This window comes from Serinus canaria, chromosome 8 (assembly GCF_022539315.1).
Source record: "Serinus canaria isolate serCan28SL12 chromosome 8, serCan2020, whole genome shotgun sequence".
Classification (NCBI taxonomy): Eukaryota; Metazoa; Chordata; class Aves; order Passeriformes; family Fringillidae; genus Serinus; species Serinus canaria.
In genome coordinates, this window is record NC_066322.1 from 25,477,398 (window position 1) to 25,498,109 (window position 20,712).

A 20,712-nucleotide genomic window follows, 5' to 3' on the forward strand; every position below is an offset into this window, starting at 1 on the left:
CAGGGCACTGATGTTCATGCTCTTCACTGACCTTACCACAGTGTCCACTCCTGTCCCCACCAGCCCTGCAATATAATTGTCCACTCGTGTCCCCACCACCCCTGCAAGCTTATAATTTAACTTCAATTTTTAATTCTTGCCAGGTTTATAAGAACATATTGTCCATGATGTGTAGAGGGTGATCTTGCAAGCCCAATAAGTTGCAGCTGGGTCAGTTGCTGAAGATTGGAGGTGGGCCTGATCTTAACAGGCCACACCTGCAATCAATAAGAACTAGTGCTATATAAGAGTAAGGAAAGAGGAGTGAGGAGAGTCAGATTACTGCCAGGACCTGGAACAGTCAGTGTGTAGAGGAGCTGCCTGTGAGCAACATCAAGAAGGTATGAAGCTCTGATAATATGAAATCCTCATACTATGATGATGATAGAACCTTTGTTACCTAAGACAACAAATGGTGACCCCGACGTGATTCGGGACTAAACTGTATTGCCCCATGGATATGGGAGGACCCATGGATTTGGAGGAAACTGGATTTGACCAAGTAACCCCATGGATTTGGGAACAGGACTGGAACACTAAACTATTGGCAAAATATATCAATTACAGCTATTGGTGTTTGCTAAATATGAGTGTAAAAGACCTTGAAGATAAGTGCTTTTGTAAATTGGGAAAAGCTGTAGAACTGAACTAATATTTAGAAATATATATCTGTCTGTGCTGTAACATGCTGGTTTGAACATTTGTATAACTCTTAATTCTAAACGAAGTATACAAATATGTAATAATCTTAATTTATTTGAATATGTACTTCTGGAAATGCTGCAGCTCTGTGGTTAAAAAGAAAAAGGGGGAATTGTAGAGGGTGATCTTGCAAGCCCAATGAGTTGCAGCTGGCTCAGTTGCTGAAGATTGGAGGGGGGCCTGATCTTAACAGGCCACACCTGCAATCAATAAGAACTAGTGCTATATAAGAGTAAGGAAAGAGGAGTGAGGAGAGTCAGATTACTGCCAGGACCTGGAGAAGTCAGTGTGTAGAGGAGCTGCCTGTGAGCAAGATCAAGAAGATATGAAGCTCTGATAATATGAAATCCTCGTACTATGATGATGTTAGAACCTTTGCTATCTAAGACAACAATGATGTATATTTATAAATTTAACTAGGTCCCAACAACACACACTGTTTAAAATAAAATAATAAAATAAAATAAGTATATAGAAATTTACCCAGATATACAGCCTGTCGGAGACCATTCAGATGTAAGGCTCCTAAGTAACAATGGTATTCAGAAATTAGAAATTAATTTTGCCTTCGTCTTAAAAGCATATTCAGGAATTATTTAAATTATTTACATTATTAATTATTTAAACTAATAATGCAAATCCCCGTCAACACGGTGGAATTGGAATAATGCTGTAACAACTGTAACTAAATATAACCATCTATTGAAGGAGTAAATCTATTTTTTTAGTACATAACCATACATATTCATATGATTTAGATAGTTAGTGCTATTTTCTCCCTCAGTTGTTGAGAGACTGTTTGCCTGTACCCACATCTTTGGAAAAATAAAGGCATTATAGGCCTTGATGTTTCATATTTTCATCTGTAGACTGGGGAGTGATAGGAAAAGGCAGTGATCCAAGCAGTTCCCATCACTTCATGGCAGAGAGAGAGAGGAAATAGGAATAAAAGGACAGCACTCCAAGGTAGCTACAGCTGAGCACTACCCACAGATGCCTACTGAGAGCCCTCTCTTCTTACACAGGACTAAAGGACTTTGGTCCATGAACTCCTCAGAGGTTTCTGATTAAATAAAATACCTCAGCTACTACCCAAATAACTTCACCTAAATAAATACACCAGTTACTACCAGCTAGTGGAAAATCTGTTCCTGTCTGGATCACCAAAGGCACCATTAGGGTTTTATCAGGTCATTTTCCCAAACTAAAGCAGATGCTGATGGAAATGCACAGGCTCAAAAACGATATAAATTAATGTCAGGCCAGATGTGGTATCATTTCCATGGTTCAAGTGAATAACAGTGCACGGTAATTCTATACAGACCATCTGGTTAAGGATTTAAATTTTTTCTTCATTAAGCAAACGGGAGAGGAAAGAAAGTTAATGTGTTCTGTGCTTTTTTTTTTCCTCCCCTTGGGTTCCTTAACCTTAAATTCTGGGGGGTTTACATGCCCTGATGGGGGGTGTGAGTGGCGTTTGCAAATCTGATGCAAAATTTTCAAGGTTCTTTCTCACATCAGTCATTTGAGACTGTGCCCTCCTTCCCAAAAGTTTGTACCTTGCCTTGAGAGAGTGCAATGGAAGACAAAACTACCTCTTTTCCTTCCCATTCACCAAGCCTTCAACAACACCAAGGGCTGTTTCCTGACCCGGAGAGCTGAATGGATTGATGGTCTGGTAAGGAACACCTTGAGCAAAGATGACTGACAATAGCATAAAATAAAATAAATCGACCCAGAACGTTTCAGGTGACCACTCAGGCAGTTGCCTAACGAGGTTGTGGTTTCACAGGAGGCTTTGGCATTGTCCTGAAAACTGGTTTATTCGGAGCAGTTTGCAGGTACAAGGAGCTCCTGCTTGCAAAACCTGCTGGCTTCATCTTGCAAAGCACCCAAATCAGCCTCACTTCACCCAAACAAGAGCCAATCTTTTGCTGTGCTAATTATCCTCATCACCAACTCCACTGCTTTGCTAAACGGCCTTTTCTGCAGGAACAGCATTAAAGGGAATGTCTTTATAGCGGGAGGGATTTGGTTTTGTCCTCCTACATCCATCCCACAGCTTCCCAACATCCTCCAGCTCTGAAGCTCACATCTGGGTTTTTGCAATGCTTTAAAGTGTAGCTCCAGCAAGCTGCACCGTCATTGCTTGATTTTTTGTGGACAGGAGGAAAAGGAAAGTATAAAAGCAAAACAAAAAAGTATAAATGCAAGAAGGAGGGAAAGTCACAGCGAGGGCTCAGTCTGCCGGGTCACACAGGGTCCTTCGATCCTGCAGCTCGTTATGGACTCTGGGATTGTGGCACAAGGAGATAAAATTTCCATGAGAAATAAAAGCAGTGAGAAATGTCACTTTCCACATTATCTTGTGGCAGCAAGAAATATAGAACTTCTGTCCCTCGGTTCTCATTTCTGGGCGCCCTTGAGGAGTGTATTTCTGTGTTTGTGAATAAAGACTAGGGGATGTTTCACAAACAACCATATGCAAGGGTTCCCTTTATGCTCAAAAAGGGATCTGTATGGAAACCAAACGGTCACAGAGGCACACAAATCTTATCACAGCCTCGTTCACTTGCCAAGTTCTCCTTTCTGTCCATGAATACAGATGATTGGGGATTCATTAGATAAAAGTGCTGTGCACGGTCCGTTTGGTCTTCTGCTTTTAACAAGCTACACAAGTGACAAGCTTTCACAATAAAACAACTTGTAATTAAAGGGAAAGTACTAATACATTATTAAAATAATAAAAAAAAAATCTAATTATGTGTTAATCAAATATGGACAAGCATCTGTGGGAATCCCCATTCAATCCAGCCTGAAAATGAGAACTAACACATCCAGGAAAGTATGGGTTTATTAGCTACCTCATGAAAGCTTTCTTAGAAATTACTAATTCCCTGTAATTATTGTAATTGAACCAATTTTTCAAAGTATTCAGCACCCATCCAGTGATAATGGAAGGCAGCAGGTGTGCCTCAAATCATGCCTAAAAATTGAGACTAGGGACCTAAATCAAACCCCAAGTTAATATGAAAACTCCCTTTGACTTCATTAATCAGTGACAGAGCCCAAAAGTCAACACTGTCTCCCTCTGAGTGAAAATTTGGGCAAGGCTGGGGCAGCTACTGTCTTTTAGAGCCTTTCTGAGGTGAGAAAATGGCACCCTGCCTCAGCTCCCCTGCAGCAAATCCTGAGGCTTTGGGGAGAGTACTGAAGGTCTAAGCTAGAATTTTCAAATGTCCTCCAAGGAAATGCCATGAAGTTTGAGTTTTCCTCAGGTCCAGACCTCCTGGAGGTTGTCAGCTCCGTGGCTCTGTGGTGATCAGTGTGATGCTGCTGCTTTGAATGTAGAGATCAGCTGTGGTCATGTCAGACTGTTTTCCTAGAGCTGCTAGATCCAGTTTCACTTTGACAATGAATTTCATCACATGGCTGAGGAGCTACTGCTATTTGCATTAGTTAATAATTAGCAGATAGGTAGCAGTCCTGAAAAATTATTTTTACCATTGGATGATCCTTGAAGTGAGATGCATGCTGCAGCCAAAGATTTAGTTCTGATGCTTTATATTTTAAGAAACATTTTCTTTCTCTTCAGCATTTAGTTTTCCTATTCAAATGTGCCACGTGTTCCATACTCAAGAAATCAGTCATTTATAAGCATGTTTGCATGGAAAAATATTCAAAGTAATTAAAAGAAATTCAGGGATTTTTGTTACAAATTGCTGGTCAGGACACATAAATTGTTCTTCAAATTCTAGTGGTAACTCTGCAGAGGTGCTTCTTCCCAAAATAAGGATAGAAATTAGCTCTTAATTTTTTAAAATAACTAGAGCAAGACAGAAATTCCTCATGTTTCTAGGATGGTCTCCTCCAAAAGGAAGCCTCTGTGAGCCATTTGGGTTGTTACAGACCTCAGCTATCAGCCAAGAGAGACCAGGAGGGCTCTCATTTCCTTTGCAAATGGCTGGGATTCAGTTATGAAAGGTATTAAAAAGAACCATTCCTCAGGTGAATAAAGGATTTCGACAAGGCTGTCCTGCTGGAAGGACACTCAATCACCAGAATTATCTTTAATATTATCACCCACGATGGGATAGAGCTGCATTTCTGAAATGTCAGTTCATTGTGTAATGCCTGGATGGGTAATCACAGGTACTAATTATCTTTCATTCGGAACAATTTATGCTCTCCTTTGAACATTAGGCCTCTTCACTGGATTTCTTCAATCCATCTGGTGACTGGATCCCAATTATCCATGGGGCTACCCTTTCCAGATTAGTCTGGGGGGACTGAAAGATGCAGATTCCATTAAGGTAATGGGAATGACATGGCAAAGCCTCATCATCCCATTTTGAAAATGCAGTTCCCACTGGTTAAGTGCAGACTAATTCTAAAAAGGGCAGAGTGACAATACAGGGATTTTCCGACGGACAAAGTAGTTTAAAAGTCTCATAAATTAAAAGATTTGTTGGAAATACTTGTTACTGGTTTTCTGGCTGCATTGCAATGGACCCTGATATTTCTGTAGGGTGTTATTATGTTAATTACAAGGACCACTTACAGAAAAAAAAGTCACTCTCCTTAATGACCTCAGTGCAGAGAAAACCCCCAAAAGACATGGGGCAGCACAGCAGGAGCTCAGGTAAAGCACCCCCATCTTTGCAACTGGGTTTCTTCTCTTTTTCTGCACAGAATTCTCTATCCAGCACCAATAAAGAGAAGGAGTCCCAAGAGTGGGAAAAATCTGCTTCCACCACCAGCGTTGCCCATCCTGGCAGCTCGGAGGAGGAACAGATGTGACCAGCACTCCACCCCCACCAAGCTCACCCCCAACACTCCCATGAATTCACCCTACCTCCCAGGGTAGCTGAGAGCAGGAAATGTGTCCCATATTTCTTGATCAGGTTTTCTGTGATCTGCTGGAGGGTCGGGCGCCGTCCCAGCAGCCTTATGTTGCGGAAGAACTCGGGGGCCAGCGGCAGTGGGGAGCCAAGGAAATTTCTTCTTTCCACAGCAAGATTGTTTACTTTCCAGCGGCCAAACTCCCTGGGAAAACAAAGCAGTTCTCATTCAGAAATGTGTCATTCAGACAAATGCCCTTCATTTGCAAACGACTCTGCTCTGCTGGGTAGCTGGGGGCGACTGGCTGGGAATTACAAGGGGCCTTGACAGGGATACTCTGTCATGTGTCATGGACAGGACAGGCAACGAGGGTTATTTATTAGAGGTGGGGAAAGTACTCCATAATAAAATAATTGTTGGGGAAGGAATAAATAAAAACGAAGCCACTTAAGTTGCTGCTGCTCCCGTTGGTTTTGTGTGGCCTCTGAAGTGAATACAGTTCTAAAACAACCAAATTTGGTAGAAACTGCAATTAAAGCAATGATTTCCCCAAATATGGACCAGATGCAACAGGTATTTTTGTAAGAACAAGGTAAATTTTAAAATCACAACAAGAAAGACATAAATAAGAATGAAGACACTTAAGTTGCTGCTGCTCCCGTTGGTTTTGTGTGGCCTCTGATGTGAATTCAGCTCTAAAACAACACAATTTGTTAGAAACTGCAATTAAAGCAAGGATTTGCCCAAATGTGGACCAGATGCAACAGGTATTTTTGTCAGAAAAAGGTAAATTTTAAAATCATAGCAAGAAAGAGCCCATCTTCTTTGCCTTTTGATGTTAAGTCACTTAGGAACAGAACCAGATAAAGTGGGTAATTTAAGGAAACACTGCCACTCCACATTTGACCTTCCTGTGATAATTCCAGTTTTCTATACTTCTGGCCTCCATTTTGAGAAAACACAAAGACAGAAAGAGTGATTCCTAAAAAGGGATGATGATGTTTCCATTGGAAGAGGGATACAAGTGAACTCAAAGACTTGCCTCCTTCTCCTCTCCAAAGTAAATCAATGACAGCAGGGAAAACAAACAAGCACACTGCCCAGCAATAAACACATCTTTTATTAATTTACTTGCCAATTAACACAGCAGATAGAGCTATTAGTGAGAAGGACTCCTTGTCCTCAAATCTAGACAGCCCTGGCAGTAACCTGGCTTCTCCCAGATACAGGAATAGCAGTTTTGGTTACAGACTCTGGGAATTAAGTGCAAGGCACCACTTGGTTGAGTTTTTTTGCACAGCCACACCAATTAGGATTCCTCTTGGACAAGGTGGTGGAAAAGCAGAGAGCTTGTCGACCTTGCAAGGTCCTGCTGAAGGTCCCAGGTAAACAGAGAGAAACACTCATGTCCAAAATTAACACAGAAGCAGGAATCAAAGATGCAGCAAAACAAAAAGAAGAATGTTTGAGGGATGCCAGGAACCAAGGGCTGCCAGCAGCTGGATGGCCAGGGCTGTGTGACACATACTAAACACTGGGATTTTTTAATTCTTTTAAGTCCACAGTTAGCAGCAGAACCCAGATAAACACATTTGTGTGTTTAGCCCTTTCCAGCACCCCCCTCTTTCTCTCCCAGATCCAAACTGCCTTTCCTCTCAGACACATTCTGGCAGATGCCACGTTTTAATCAAAAACAAACGTGAAGAATGATGGTGGGGAGAGATTTCCGTAACATTACTGAAATTTAATGTGATTTACCAGTCAAGGGCACGAGGTTAAACGAGACCCCATAGTTCTTAAAGACTCTACACATCACCAGTGGGCTAAATTGCTATGTGAGAATTGCTTTCTCATTGGGGGTTTTCCATCTTAGTTGTCAGGTTTTGAAGTTTCCTCTCACAAGTTTCCTTTGCTGTTAGGAAACTAGAACACCTCTAACTTCTATTTACAATTTTTATGGAACTACTGTATATGAGTAGAGAGAAATGAAAAAAATTACACACAAATATCTTTTGCCTGTAAAGTGAAAAAATCCTCATTGTGTATATGGATCACATTCATGCAGACACTAAAAACAGTGAATTACCCTGCACTGTAAATGTAATTTTCAACTGAAAAACAAACCAAACCACAAAAAAAAAAATACAAAGAAATCTTCCTTTTTTTTTTTTTTTTTTTTTTTTTTTGTTTGTTTGTGGGTTTTTTGTTTTTTGCTCTAAGTTCTCTATCTGAGCTGAGGGTCAAACATAGTATTAACAGAAAAGATACAATTCTTATAAAAGACAGTTTGCAGCCCCCCTTGATCTGATGTTCATTGTGAGTATTTAAGGACAGAGAAGACCACCCTAATCCCCTCAACCTGCCCCCTTTTTAGTGAACCCCCCAAATACCTCTTGCTGTCAAACCTTTGGGACTGTCCCCTAGAAAAACATCTCATCCTGACTGGAATTCTGAGGATTTCTCAGAAATCCTCTGCAATCTGTTGTGGCATTTAACTACAGAGGGTCCATTCTATTTTCAGTTTGAACATTGCCAATTCCAGTTTCCAGTTTTTGGAGCTCTTAATTCATGCTGGGCAACTGAAAAATTTTCTAAATGTTGGATACAATCTGTGCAAGTAATTGCAGCTCTTGTCTGAATCCCCTCTTAACCTTGGGCTGAGCCCATTGCCATCCTGGGTGTCTCTCTGTCAACAGTGGGCTCAGAAATTATGTCTCACAGCCCTTCTCCACAAGCAGCAAATCCTTTCCTGGGAGAGTTAAACTGGAAACAATGGCCACATCCAGGACAAATTCACAAATTCAGAAGAATTTCCAAGTTGGGAAATCTACTACAAATCCTTTATTTACTGAATCCAGGGACTGGGTTATCTCTGTCACTGAGAGATATTTGTTTGGCTTAAGAAAATTGGAGATCCTTCCACAGTTTTTTGCTACAGAAGGATTGGTTTTTTTGTTGTTTTTTTTTTTTTTTATTATTATTATTTTTGCTGTAGGTTTAGAGAGGAAGTAGGAAAATGCTTTTGTAAAACTTTTGGGTTTTTTTTGTTCAGAACATATCAATGGGAGCATTGATTAGTGCAGCAAGTAATCATCCTTTGAAATTCACTGCTGAGGAATCTGGGGGAGTAGAACATGGAAGATGGAACCCTTTTAAAAAGATGACAGTTTTATAATTGTGCCCCAGACAGAGCTGAAGCTTTTAGAGATTTTAGAAAACAGCTTTTCTGTTTTGCTGAGGTCTTTCTTAAATGAAGTGTTTTGGGATATGGAGAGATGGAGATCTAAACTCTCTGGGAGAGACAAGAAGGTTCATCTCTGAAGATAAAATAGGGATGCAGGACACTAAAAGTGTCTCCCTGTCTGCAGGAGCAGGGATGCCTGGATTTGGACAAGAGAGGAGTGATGAGCAGCTTCCAGAGATGAGGAAATATTTCAGACTTCAGAAGGAGCTGGGTTTATGAGAGCAAAGTGCAGGAGCAGGGTAAAAGCTGGGATGAAGTTCAGGGTGAGGGGTTAAGGTGCATTATTTCTAGCACATGGAGTGAGGAGGTTTTCACAAATGCTTTCTGGGTCACTAGTAGCTCCTAAAATTAGAGCTGATTTCCCTTTTTAGCAATGTCACTCTAAATTAAATCATATCCTTATCTTCCTTTTTATATGACACATAAATATGTCTATCTATATACCTGTCCATACATAATTTCTGGTTTTAATCTTAATTTCACTTCACAACCCTCTCTTGTCACCCTTTCTTTACCTGTTTGCCTTGCACAAGCTCTCCAGCCCCAAACATTTGGTTTAGTACCCAGTGTGCATTATTCCCCTTTGGAAATCAATCTCCTGCCCATTGCCAAAGGCAGAGCAGCAAGTCTGATGAAGTTCACCCTCTTACTCTGAGCAGAGAAAATGATGCTCTGCAGAGCCACTGAGTTCCATCCATCAGGAGAACACCTCCCATGGAACAGCAGGGCATCACTGCTGGCTGCTGCTCAAGAAAACTGATTTTCCACTGAGAACAAACCCTGGAGCTAAGGGAAGCTTGGCCTTTCCTGCTCTTCCTGTGCTCTGTAAGAGCCCAGCCCAGCAGCTTCCGTGGTGCTCTCAAGGAGAGAATGGCAGGTGGATGTGCTGCCCATCTATTCCCAGGGTGATGATTCACTGCATGGAGCTCTCCAGTGCTCCAGGCAAAGCCTGCTCTGGAGAAGGATGATGGCTCAGAGCTCCCAGGCTTGCACAAGGGAGAGGAAATCAGTCAGGCTGGCTCCCAGGATGAAGCCTATAATGGAATCATGTTATTATCATAAGTAGAGCCCCAGGCTACGGGCAGCATCCTCTCCATCTTCCCAGCTATCAGAGCCATGGATTTGCATGTGCTGCCCCAAATCTGATCCCTGGATGCTTGGCTGCTTGGCCATGGGAGCCCTGGAGCTCCCGTGAAGAATGACCAGCCAGAGAGTTAATGTGGGATGAGGAGAAGCACGCTCTAAAATGCAGTTGTCATTTCAACACTATTTCTTTTATTAATGACATTGAGAGAGATGTTTAATCTCAGGAAACCATTAGTGTTCTGACAGGAAAGACCTGTTGGTAAAGCATCACACAAGTTTTGGACAAGTTTTTCTCTTCAAAGAAGCTTAAATTGGATCTGAAAGGAATCCTAGGGCTGACAGTGTCTCCTTTGAGTTTCAGGCCACAGCTTCTTTTTCCAAATGTGTATATTAATTATACACTTGCTTCTATCACTGTATTCATTTTAAATCTTATGGCATGGGGAGTTATGGAAAGCTCTCTATAAAACAACTAGATAAAGGAAATTTTTGAAATGCCATTGTACTCTAAAATGGTAGTGTGAGGAGATGTGAAATGGGAATATAATCTCTTCCATTGCAGTGACTGAATCAGCCTGGAAAGAGATTTACTGTGAGTTTGGTGGATACTTCCTAACCACCTAAGGTCAACCCCTCACAAAACAGAGCCCAGGCAAAATTAACCATGTTAGGCCTCATTTGAAGTAATTTGTTATGTTTCATAAATCAATATTCTTATTGGTAAGCATAAATGCTATTGAATAATATTGTGGCATAACGTGGAGAACACTCTTGGAAAATGAACTTCATACAATTTCTAATACAAGAGAACTCTTCTGTGTCCCTTTCTCTTGATGTCTTCTAAATGAGGCACCTTCACTCCTGGATGGTGAGAGCATGGCTGCTTGGAAGGGGCTGGCATGGCAGTAGCAGCCTGAATCCAAGGTTTTCCCATGCAGCTGAAATTCCTGCTCACTGAGGGAATAAATGGTGGTTTTCTCCTCCTACCTTCTTTAAACTCCTCAGGATTTCTAATGCCTGAGGCCATGGTTTGAATAAGGCCAAGATGAGATGAAGGCAGTTTCATTTTATATTAAGCTTCTACCTGCTAGCAGTTCCAAAACAGGAAGCAGATAAAATATTTGCTATGAAAAAAAAAATTAAATTAACTTTTAAAGAGAGGATTCACCCAGATCTAGAATCAAGTAATATCCAAGACTGTGTTACTCACAGATTGGCAAGTGAAAAAAAAATTCTCCTTACCAGCAGAGGTCATAGAACTTTCAATGCTCATTACAATCAGTTAAACAATGGACAGTCTGCCAAAATCTTTACTAAATGCTTGTTCTGGTCGATTTTTCTATCCAAGGTGAAAAAGAAGGGAGCTAGTTACATTGTGGCTGAGCAGCCTCCTGAAAATCTCTACTTTAGTATAGAGACCTGACAATAGAGAGAAACACTGCAACATGAGCAGGGTAAACAGAGCAACCTCCCTGGAGGAAAAGAAGCAGATAGTACAGAGCACATCTCATCTGTGTCCCTTAACATTTTCAATTGCCTACACGTGGTGATCAGAAAGAAAACCATTCAGGAAATAGTAAGCTCTTAAACATATTTGCCCTCTATGAAATGGAAAGTATTTCTTCATCAGCTTTATGCTTGTAATTGTCTGACATTTTGCCAAGGTCAAAACAGAAAGGTTTACTGGACATATGCATTTTTTTCCATATTATTGCTTTTACCTTGCAGAGAATAAGCCCTATCAGTAGGATTTCTCTTTATCCTAATATCTTTTTATCCTTGTAATACTTTTTTTTTTTCCTTTCTATGTCTTTTTTGCCTTATCAGCTTCCTAGCATTTGAAATTCCACTTCCAGAACTAGAATCCATCAGTATCAGCTTCACTATCTTCTTGCATTATGCATATGAAACAGGTGCAAATGAATTAATGAATTTTGACAAAAAGCACATACATTATACCTAGAATGTACTCAGATGTATTTCTTTTTTATGACTCCTGATAGTCAGATTACTGAGTCAGCTAGTGGGACATCAATGATTTCAAACTTCTCACCTGCCATGAGCATCAACAGGGACACAAGAGGGAGGGATGTGGCTTCCCTTTTGTGCATGTCTGGTTGGTATTTAGCCTCTATAACATCTGCACTGAAAAATTTCCTCCCCTGATGGAATCCAAGGGGGAATTATTTCTGCATCTTGTCTTGTGGTGTTGTTTGCCTTTCACCCAGAGTTTGTGATTAAATTCCCAACACCTTTGTGAACGTTCATTCAGGAGCTCACCATCCACATACTTAGCTGGACCTATATTCATACAAAGGTATTTTGTAGCTCCTAATGACTAAATCTAATTTACCTCCTGCCTCAGAGGCAGCTCAGTCACCAAGCAGCACAGAATAAAGCAGAAATGCTTTATTCTCACTCACCAGGAGCACGTTGCAAATAGCACAAGGGATAAACAGCAAGTACAGGAGGAGTGAAAGCACTTCAGAACTGAAATGTCTTAGCATGAATCATCTAAGAGTGAGGGAACTGGGGAATGATCCTGTAAGATCCCACCAGTCTGCACTGGCTTGTAAGATAAGGGTTAAATTCCAAGCAAATGAGCTCTGCATGTCAGGGAGTAGAGGGGAAAGGGAGACTTCCCAGTAAAATCCCCCCCTTGCCTCTGCTACATCTGAGTGGGATGCTTGGGAGGTGTTCCCTACAGGCTGAGTAAGCAGGAAACAGATTTTGCACCTCTTTTCTATTTCTGGGGTTCATTTCCTTAGATGTGCTCTGCCCTGCAGGCACTTGTAAGTGCATGCCATGTGTGGATATCCACAAGGGGCCTGATCCAGAAGTAAAAGTCTCTCCCAATAACTAGAAATCTGGATTTAGCCCAAAGATTTTTGATCTGTTGAGCAAAACCAGTGCATTTTACATCAGTGCTTCTAAGGATGGAAGTGCCCTCTACCCAGAGGTCAATGCCAGACCCTTCAGTGGTGCCCAGAGACAGGACAAGGGGCAATGGGCACAAACTGAAACATAGAAAGTTCCACCCAAATATGAGGAAAATCTTCTTTTCAGGCTGCCCAGAGGGGCTGTGGATTCTCCTTCTCTGCAGAGACCCCAAACCTGCCTGGGTGTGACCCTGTGCAGCTGCTCTGGTGACCCTGCAGGGCTGGACTGGGTGGTCTCCACAGACCCCTTCCACCCCCAGCCAGGCTGGGATCCTGTAAAAATTATAATGACAACTTGTATTTACAGCCTGCAGGTAAGAGGGTGACACATCTGGGGACAAAAGTAGTTGTCCATCCAAATAATTACAAGAATCCGTTCTCACTGGTTTATATATTTATTTTTTTTTCCTGCAAAAAGTATTGATTTTGTGGTTTGTCATATGTCCTAGAGGGATTGGAAAACTGTTCCTTCTCCCCCTGGCAGTATCAAGAGAGTTTCCAACACCCTGCTCAAAGCATCCTTCTTTCCCAGTTCACATCTGCTCCTGGAAATCATTTATTATCTAAACAGGTAAGAGATTTGATAAAAAGGTGCATTTGTTCAGACTGGCAGAAGACAAATGAAATCCAAAAAATTCCTCTGACTGAAAGATTCTTGCTCTTTTTTTATTTTTCATTTTATTTGTGACTGTTATGAAAGCCAATATTGCCTGAAATTCAGTGTGAGGAAAAGACATGGATTTACAGTTTGTAAATGGGTAAAAGACTCTTTCACTTTCACAGAAGAAGGTGTCTACAGCTAAAACAGCAGTTAAACTTTGAATTGGAGAAGACTGCCCTGGAAAAGAGTTTGTTGACACAATAAGGAGATGAGTTATTAGAAAGAGAAGCAAAAAGTCTGTTTGCAGTCTTTTTGCCTAACCTTAAGAGCCAATTGGTATTATGGTCCTGTAGTTAATTGTACAGGAAAAAAATTAATTATGGATCCTAAGAAAATGAAAATCAAAAGTCTCTGGAACTCTCATTGGGGCTGGACCTTAGGGATTTGGCTACACCTTATACTGCTTCAAAACCAGCATGAAAATCATGTTCTTCCTCAGTCTCTTTTTGTCCTGACTGAAAACAAAAAGAATTGAACCGTGTTTCCTGTAGAGATAAGGAAGAAATTTCAATCTGTGGAAGTGTTTTAGTGCATAAATCAACACATGAAAATACAGTTTATGAAGAATGAATCAGCATAAAGATCTCTTGGAGGAAATAAAGCAGAGCAGAGGATTCATAGGTTCAGTGTTGATGGATACTCCCAGATGAATCACAGGGGAAACACAAACTGCTCAAATTCTTCACCATTATGTGATCCAACTCAAAGTCTTTGAAATGCCTTTTATTACCATTTTTACAACTTGTGTTTCAGAGCTACAAATTGATCTGCAGTACTGGGCAGTGGAGAGGCCTGCAGACAAACCCACATGGTGATAAATGATTTAAAGTTTCAAGGGAGTGCTCTTGCTCACCTCTGCTCTCATTTGACAAACGAGACACAGCCAGGCTGAGAATTCTGGCAGTGCTGTGGGCAGCCATGACCTCCTTCTTCCCCATACCCAGAGCCAAACAGAAAGGACTTGTATGACCTGGAGAGTGTGGCAGGGAATAGGAGTCCTTACAGCCTTTGGAAGGTGTTTGCTTGCTTGTTTCTGGGGCTCAGGGTTGGCTCCTGCCTGCTGCCACAGGGAACAAATTGCCTTCTCTCCAAAACAAAAGCTGATGTTACTCCTGACTGCCTGCAAGAGGGAAAAGGTAACTAAATTGTTGGCTTCAAACAAAAAATATATAGTCTTAAATATTTTCTCAAAGAAATACTGATCCAAAGCCTTATTTATGAAGCTGTATATAAAATCCAGAATTGTTCCTTTTCCAGGAGGAATGTTGTATAAACTGAACCTTCTACAGTGTGCATTATTTGGCTCATTCTCTATTCAATTTATAAGTTTATCCTTCCAAAGTGGAGGCTTTTTGTCTCCAGTTGGATGCCAGCAGTGCTATTTACAGCACTGATGGATGACAGTTACTTAACCTGCACTTGATTTTATAAAGGCAGTTGTTTCTACCAACCCTCTGGGATGAGTCTGGCTTCACACCAGTGTAAATCTCACAAAGACATGCATAAATGCTGCCTTGATATTGTGAAATATAACATCTGCACTATTGTTGTCTGTGGAAATTCAAATTGCTGAAAGGAGTAGGAGGTAAACCAAAATATTTCCTGAAAATACTTTGGTGTTTTATTTGTTTGTTTTGGCTTAGCTCTTGGGGGAATGTGCAGATGATCTTCTTTGCATCTAAATGTTCTCTTCCTGTGCAAGTGTTGTTGCACTGGTAGCAGGAAATGCTCAGATCTCTACATGCACACTAAAAAATTAAGTCAAGAATTCTTATTCAGCATATGAAAATGTTTCTGCCACAGCAAAGGATGCTTCTCTTTCAGGAAAAAGTATTTGTATTAATTCCAAACTAAATTTGGAATGTTACTTGATTTAAAATGGTCCTGGTGGGGTTTTTTTGTCCAGTGGACTAAATTGGAACTATCTCTAAAGAAGCAGTGGAATTGCACTGGTGAGCTAAACAGAGAATCAAGGCAAGAAAATTGTCAATATAGTTCCAGATTATAAACACAGAGCTTCCTAATGCCCTTAACTGAATCAAAGCATTGGATGGGAGCTCAGTTATTAATTCCTGCAGCAAAAACACTGAAGTGTTAAATGTGTTCTGTGAAAGAATAAAGCCTATATTTATCTTACTTTATAGCATCACAGAATCCCAGAATGGGATCACAGAATCCCAGAATGGTTTGGGTTGGAAGGGTCCCCAAAGCCCACCCAGTGCCACCCCTGCCATGGGCAGGGACACCTCCCACTGTCCCAGGTTGCTCCCAGCCCCATCCAGCCTGGCCTTGGGCACTGCCAGGGATCCAGGGGCAGCCACAGCTTCTCTGGGCACCCTGTGCCAGGGCCTGCCCACCCTCACAGGGAAGGATTCCTTCTCAATATCCCATCAGACCCTGCCCTCTGTCAGTTTGAAGCCATTCCCCTTGCCCTGTCCCTCCCATTCCTGATGAGCTGTCCCTCTCCAGTTCCCTGGAGCCCCTGCAGACCCTGGAAGGTTCTGTGAGGTCTCCACACAACCTTCTCTTCTCCAGGCTGAACATTCCCAGCTCTCCCAGCCTGGCTCCATAGGAGAAGTGCTCCAGAGCCCTTCATGGCCTCCTCTGGACTCATTCCAACATTTCCATGTCCTTCTTATGCTGAGGACTTCAGGACTGGGCACAGAGCTCCAGTTGGGGTTTCACAAGAGCAGAGGAGGAGGATCCCCTTCCTTGCCTTGGTGGGCTCTGCATGAGCCCTGGGCTCTGCTGGGAGCACTCAGGCCAGCTCACAGGGAGTTCTTCCTCAGCCAGCACCTCCAAGTCCTTCTCCAGGGCTGCTCTCAGTCCCTCTCTGCCCACCCTGCTGGGAATTTGGGGCTGCCCTGACCCAGGTGCAGGACCTTGCCCTCCACTTTGTGGAATCCATGAGGTTCACAGAGCCCCAGCCTGCCCAGGCCCCCTGGTCCATCTTTCAGTCCTTCCTGAGTGGTGGGGATGTGGAAATTACACAAGGTGAGGAAACAAACAGGGGGAAAAAAGGTCTCTGGCAATCATACAAAACTGTGTAATGCACACTGTAATACATCCATTGGAGAGTTGCACATTTTGTATGAATCTAGACCTATTCTGAAGCTCAACCTGCACTGAAAATTCTGAGAAAATTACTTAACCCCTCTACAGACTCCAAATATGAGCTTTTAAAATAAGCTGTAAATAGAACGAAGCTCTACATATTTACTATTGTAAAATATATGTATTGAGAATGCATTGCTATAAAGTTTCTGGGCCTCTGAATTCATTTCATTATCACTCCCAGCACCTTTGTAGAAGAGGTCTTAGAGAGAAAAATGAAGGTGATTTTGGAAATTTTCAAATGGGATATAAACACCAGAGGGAGATAAAAGAGTATTAATAATGCCATGTAATTATCATTTACACTGTGGGTTTTAGGTGTAAAACCACAAGTCCTGACAGAGAGTGGGAGGGACTGAGACTCTGGGCACCAGCAGAGGCTGCAGAGCAGGGACACCTTGTCCAGCCAAGAGGAGCAGTACATGACATATCCTCCCAAACATTTTGCTATGGGCAGGGTTACTCTGCCTTTCTCCTCATTTTTTTTCATGGAACTTGAGTGTTAACATATTTGGGAGCAGTATAAGACATGCAGGCCAGTCAAAATTGAGAAGAGACATAATAATTGAACTAAAATTATCATAAAGATTATTGCTTATCTTCTAGGTATATTTCAGTTTGATGTTGGTTAGCCAATAATTTCAGATTATTTGTCACAGTATAGCAAGTGTGCTTTGGACCACATTGTCCGGCCTCAGGCTCAGGATTATGAAGGTCTGCATGAACACTGCAGGTTTTTCCTAGGAAGAAACAGAATGAAACATGGCTCTCCAGATCTAGAAATAAACCCAAGATTAACTGACTTCCCAATCCATATACCCAACAGACATGAAGGTGTTTGTTCTCCAGTTTTCTGGGGTAAGGAACAACGCTGAGCAATTACCAGGGATTCAGTTTTAGCCAGAATAAATTCAGATTTGCTCTTAATGTCTTGGCCAAGATGATTTTTGTTTTTGGTTGTAGCACTCACCAGCTCTGCAATGCTGCCAGGAAAAAACACCAGTGTACCTCTCCAGTGTGTCTTGCTTTCCCTGAATGGAGATTAGGTGTTAAATATAGTCCAGTATTTTATGGCTCATAAGAATATGTTCCATTAAATGAAAGGTGTGAGAATAAATGAGGTCATTTATACTTTCAGTGCACAAGACAAATCTGCTGACATAGGGTCCTGTGAGCAGTTACAAACTCTTGTCCTTTGAACTGCCAGCTGAACACAGTTCAAGGTGCAACAAAACAGGCATTTCTGCCATCTGATGCTTGGCAGAGACCACTGTGAGGGACCCCCAACTTCACTTTCTGGGGGAAATATATCAAAATATTGCAGGAGCAAGCTAATCAGCATATTCATAAACAGTCTCACTGAAAACAAGGCAGAAACTGCACAACACCAGGGTCTGCTCTTCCTGTCTCACTGCATGCAAGCAGTGGGAAAAAGAGACAGGATGGCTGGAAATTTACTTTTACAGAGATAAATGCTCACTTTGTGCTGCTGGTGCCTTGAGTTGTCCTGTATGAGAGGAGCAGTGGGTTTGTCTTTCCAAACCAGCTGTGGGTCTGCTGGCAGATAAAACCAGCACTGGGAGATAGAAGAAACAATGGGAAGGATTCCACTGATTGATGAATGGGAAAAGATATTTGCTTTTACAAATAAACTTTAGGTTTGCTGATAAATGAAATTAGACATTGAAAGATGAAAGAAACAATGGGGAAGAAAAAACCCCTAAATTCCATAAGAATTAAAAATGAAAAGGGAGGGTTGTACATGAGAGGGAAATCTTTGGTATCAGGCATTCCAGGAAGTCTGAACCTCTCAAGTACCTCAGAAATGGGGAAAGAGAGAAGGGAAATGTGGCCGGGAAATTGGGATAAAAAGGAGGCTGTGTCCTCCAAAAACTTGAGAGATCCCAGGGGAATGCCCCATGGCCTCTCCCTTTATTCCAATAAAGTCAAAGGTCTCCTCTGTCTCCTTTTTGGACATGAACCGCTGGTGTTTGTGGGTTGATTTTCCTGACATGTACGAGTGAGAAAGCCACAGCCACCACGGTGTGTAGGGACATCCCTGTGCTCTGAGCTGGAGCAAGGGGGACACAGCCCCTGCTGACTCTTGATGTGCTTCACACCAGCTCACAGAGCTGCTGTGCCACAGGGGCTGAGCAGCTCCCAACCCCTTGAACCTAGGACCAGGTGACACCAGGGCAAAGAGCAGAAATTTAGTGACTGTCCAAACATGCCAGGAACAGAAATCTCCCTGCCATCAGACTCCTGGCTGGACTTTTCTTGTAAGAAGTAGTTCACACACAAAGCAAGCCACAAACCCACAACCTCCCTATCCTCCCATACCATCTCTGTCAGGCAGGGAGAGGCAGAGAGGGAAATATTCCTGTGATTTGAGGCAGATTTTGACATCTCAAATATCTCAAATTTGAGGATTACTCTTCATTACTCTGCTTTCTGCTCATCCTGAACCTGACACCTGTGTGTGGTTGAGGTTGGACTCCCGTTGCTGGAGGTCACCTTGATGCCTCAGGTTTAGCTTTCTTATTTTCCAGATTCTGTTCTGCATCAATATATAACTCTGAACTTCATACAAAGTGTTGGCAAGTTCTCCTCACAGTTTAGTTTGACAAAACAATCCTTTTCCAGCCCCAGAGCCAAGGACACCACTGCAGCTTCAAGCCCAAAAAGTTTAAAGAACATGGAATTGAGGAGAGCAGACTGGGAGGATGGGACTGCAGAACCTGGAGCTGTAACTGGACAATGAACCCCAGTATGGAAATGGACCAAAACTTATAAAAGAGTTTAAGAAAATATAAACTCATAAAATTTAAAAATTTTATTTAAAAAAAAAAACAAAACAAACTTAGAAACTTGTGGCCAGTCACCCATTTTGGGTGTAGCCACAGCCAGGTTCTTGTGCTGCCCAAGGTGTATCCTGTGAATGCCTTTTAATAAATCCCTGCTTTATTCTTGAACTCTGTCCAGCCCCTATTCCAGGTCAGCCTCTTTAGGCATCAACTCAGAGTGGTGCTAATTGTCTAATTCTTCCTCTCCCACAAGGCCCATCCATGCCCAGGGCTGGTCTGCAGCAATAGTGGTCACACCCTGCTGAAACCACAGCAGAAAAAGTAGGAAAGCAGGTTTCCAGAAGAAATTAAGAAGAATTGGACTTCATCTGATCTGCTCTTGGAAATGAGGTGTCTTATGTAGGTCCATGTTTTATACATATATATAAATATATACATACATTTAAAAAATTATATTAAAATATTTAAATATGCATATATATAAAACAATATACTGTTGCCTCTCTGGGAGCAATCCTAACCCTTTTTTAATTTTTTATTTTTTATTTTTCCCCAAGGAAATGAAAGCAAAATAAAAACACAGGGATGCTCTGCTCTGAATCTAGCTAAGACCAAAATTGCCCTTGATATGAAGAATTAGGCAGTGGTCTTGGATCCAGCAATTCCGACACAGCCATGAATCCCTGCACCCTTTCAAGAGAAAACTTGACCAGCAACAGCTGCACAGATAAGAACAAACGCTTTCTTCACCTCTTTAACTTAAATAAGCACACGAAATTCGCTGCCAAATAGGGACTATTTAAATGCTAATTGGGACAGCAGGTGATTTCATTTCCTCTCTGATTTTTCCTTCAAACGAAATGAAAGGAGTTGCAGCAATCCGAGCCTTTTCTGTTATTAAAATGGTTGATTTTGTTGTAAGCTGTTCTATGTGATATTGCCGAGTCTTGTGATAATGAAATTTTTGAAATTGAAGGGAAATTACAGGAAAAAAATATCCTCCACATCTTATATCCGTGTCACATTCAAATTAATTTACGGAATGAAAGAAAAGTTAAAAGTTGTTATAAATCAAATACTTTCCACTTGCACTGCAATTTTTAATCCATTTTCTGGTTAATAGTTTAGTACACCTTCCCTGATGTCAAAATAACATAAAAATAGGAAATATTAACCATGCAAATTTCGGTTTTCTAGTGGAATTTTGGCAGCATTCTGCATTCACAAATTGCACTTTTACAACTCACATAATGAGAGAAAAATGTTGCCTCAAATAATCTC

At 41.6% G+C, this 20,712-nt stretch overlaps 1 protein-coding gene across 2 annotated transcripts in view; it reads right to left on the bottom strand.

Moving 5' to 3' along the window:
• LOC103814800 (BMP/retinoic acid-inducible neural-specific protein 3) overlaps nt 1–20,712 on the bottom strand; it is a 188,961-nt gene that overhangs the window by 87,503 nt on the left and 80,746 nt on the right. The window contains exon 2 of one of the 2 annotated variants that reach the window (XM_009088418.4): nt 5,597–5,787. The exons of the other annotated variant lie outside the window; for it this stretch is intronic. Coding sequence (XP_009086666.1) covers nt 5,597–5,787 — 191 coding nt within the window. The remainder of the gene's footprint in view (nt 1–5,596; nt 5,788–20,712) is intronic. 2 annotated transcript variants of the gene reach the window in all.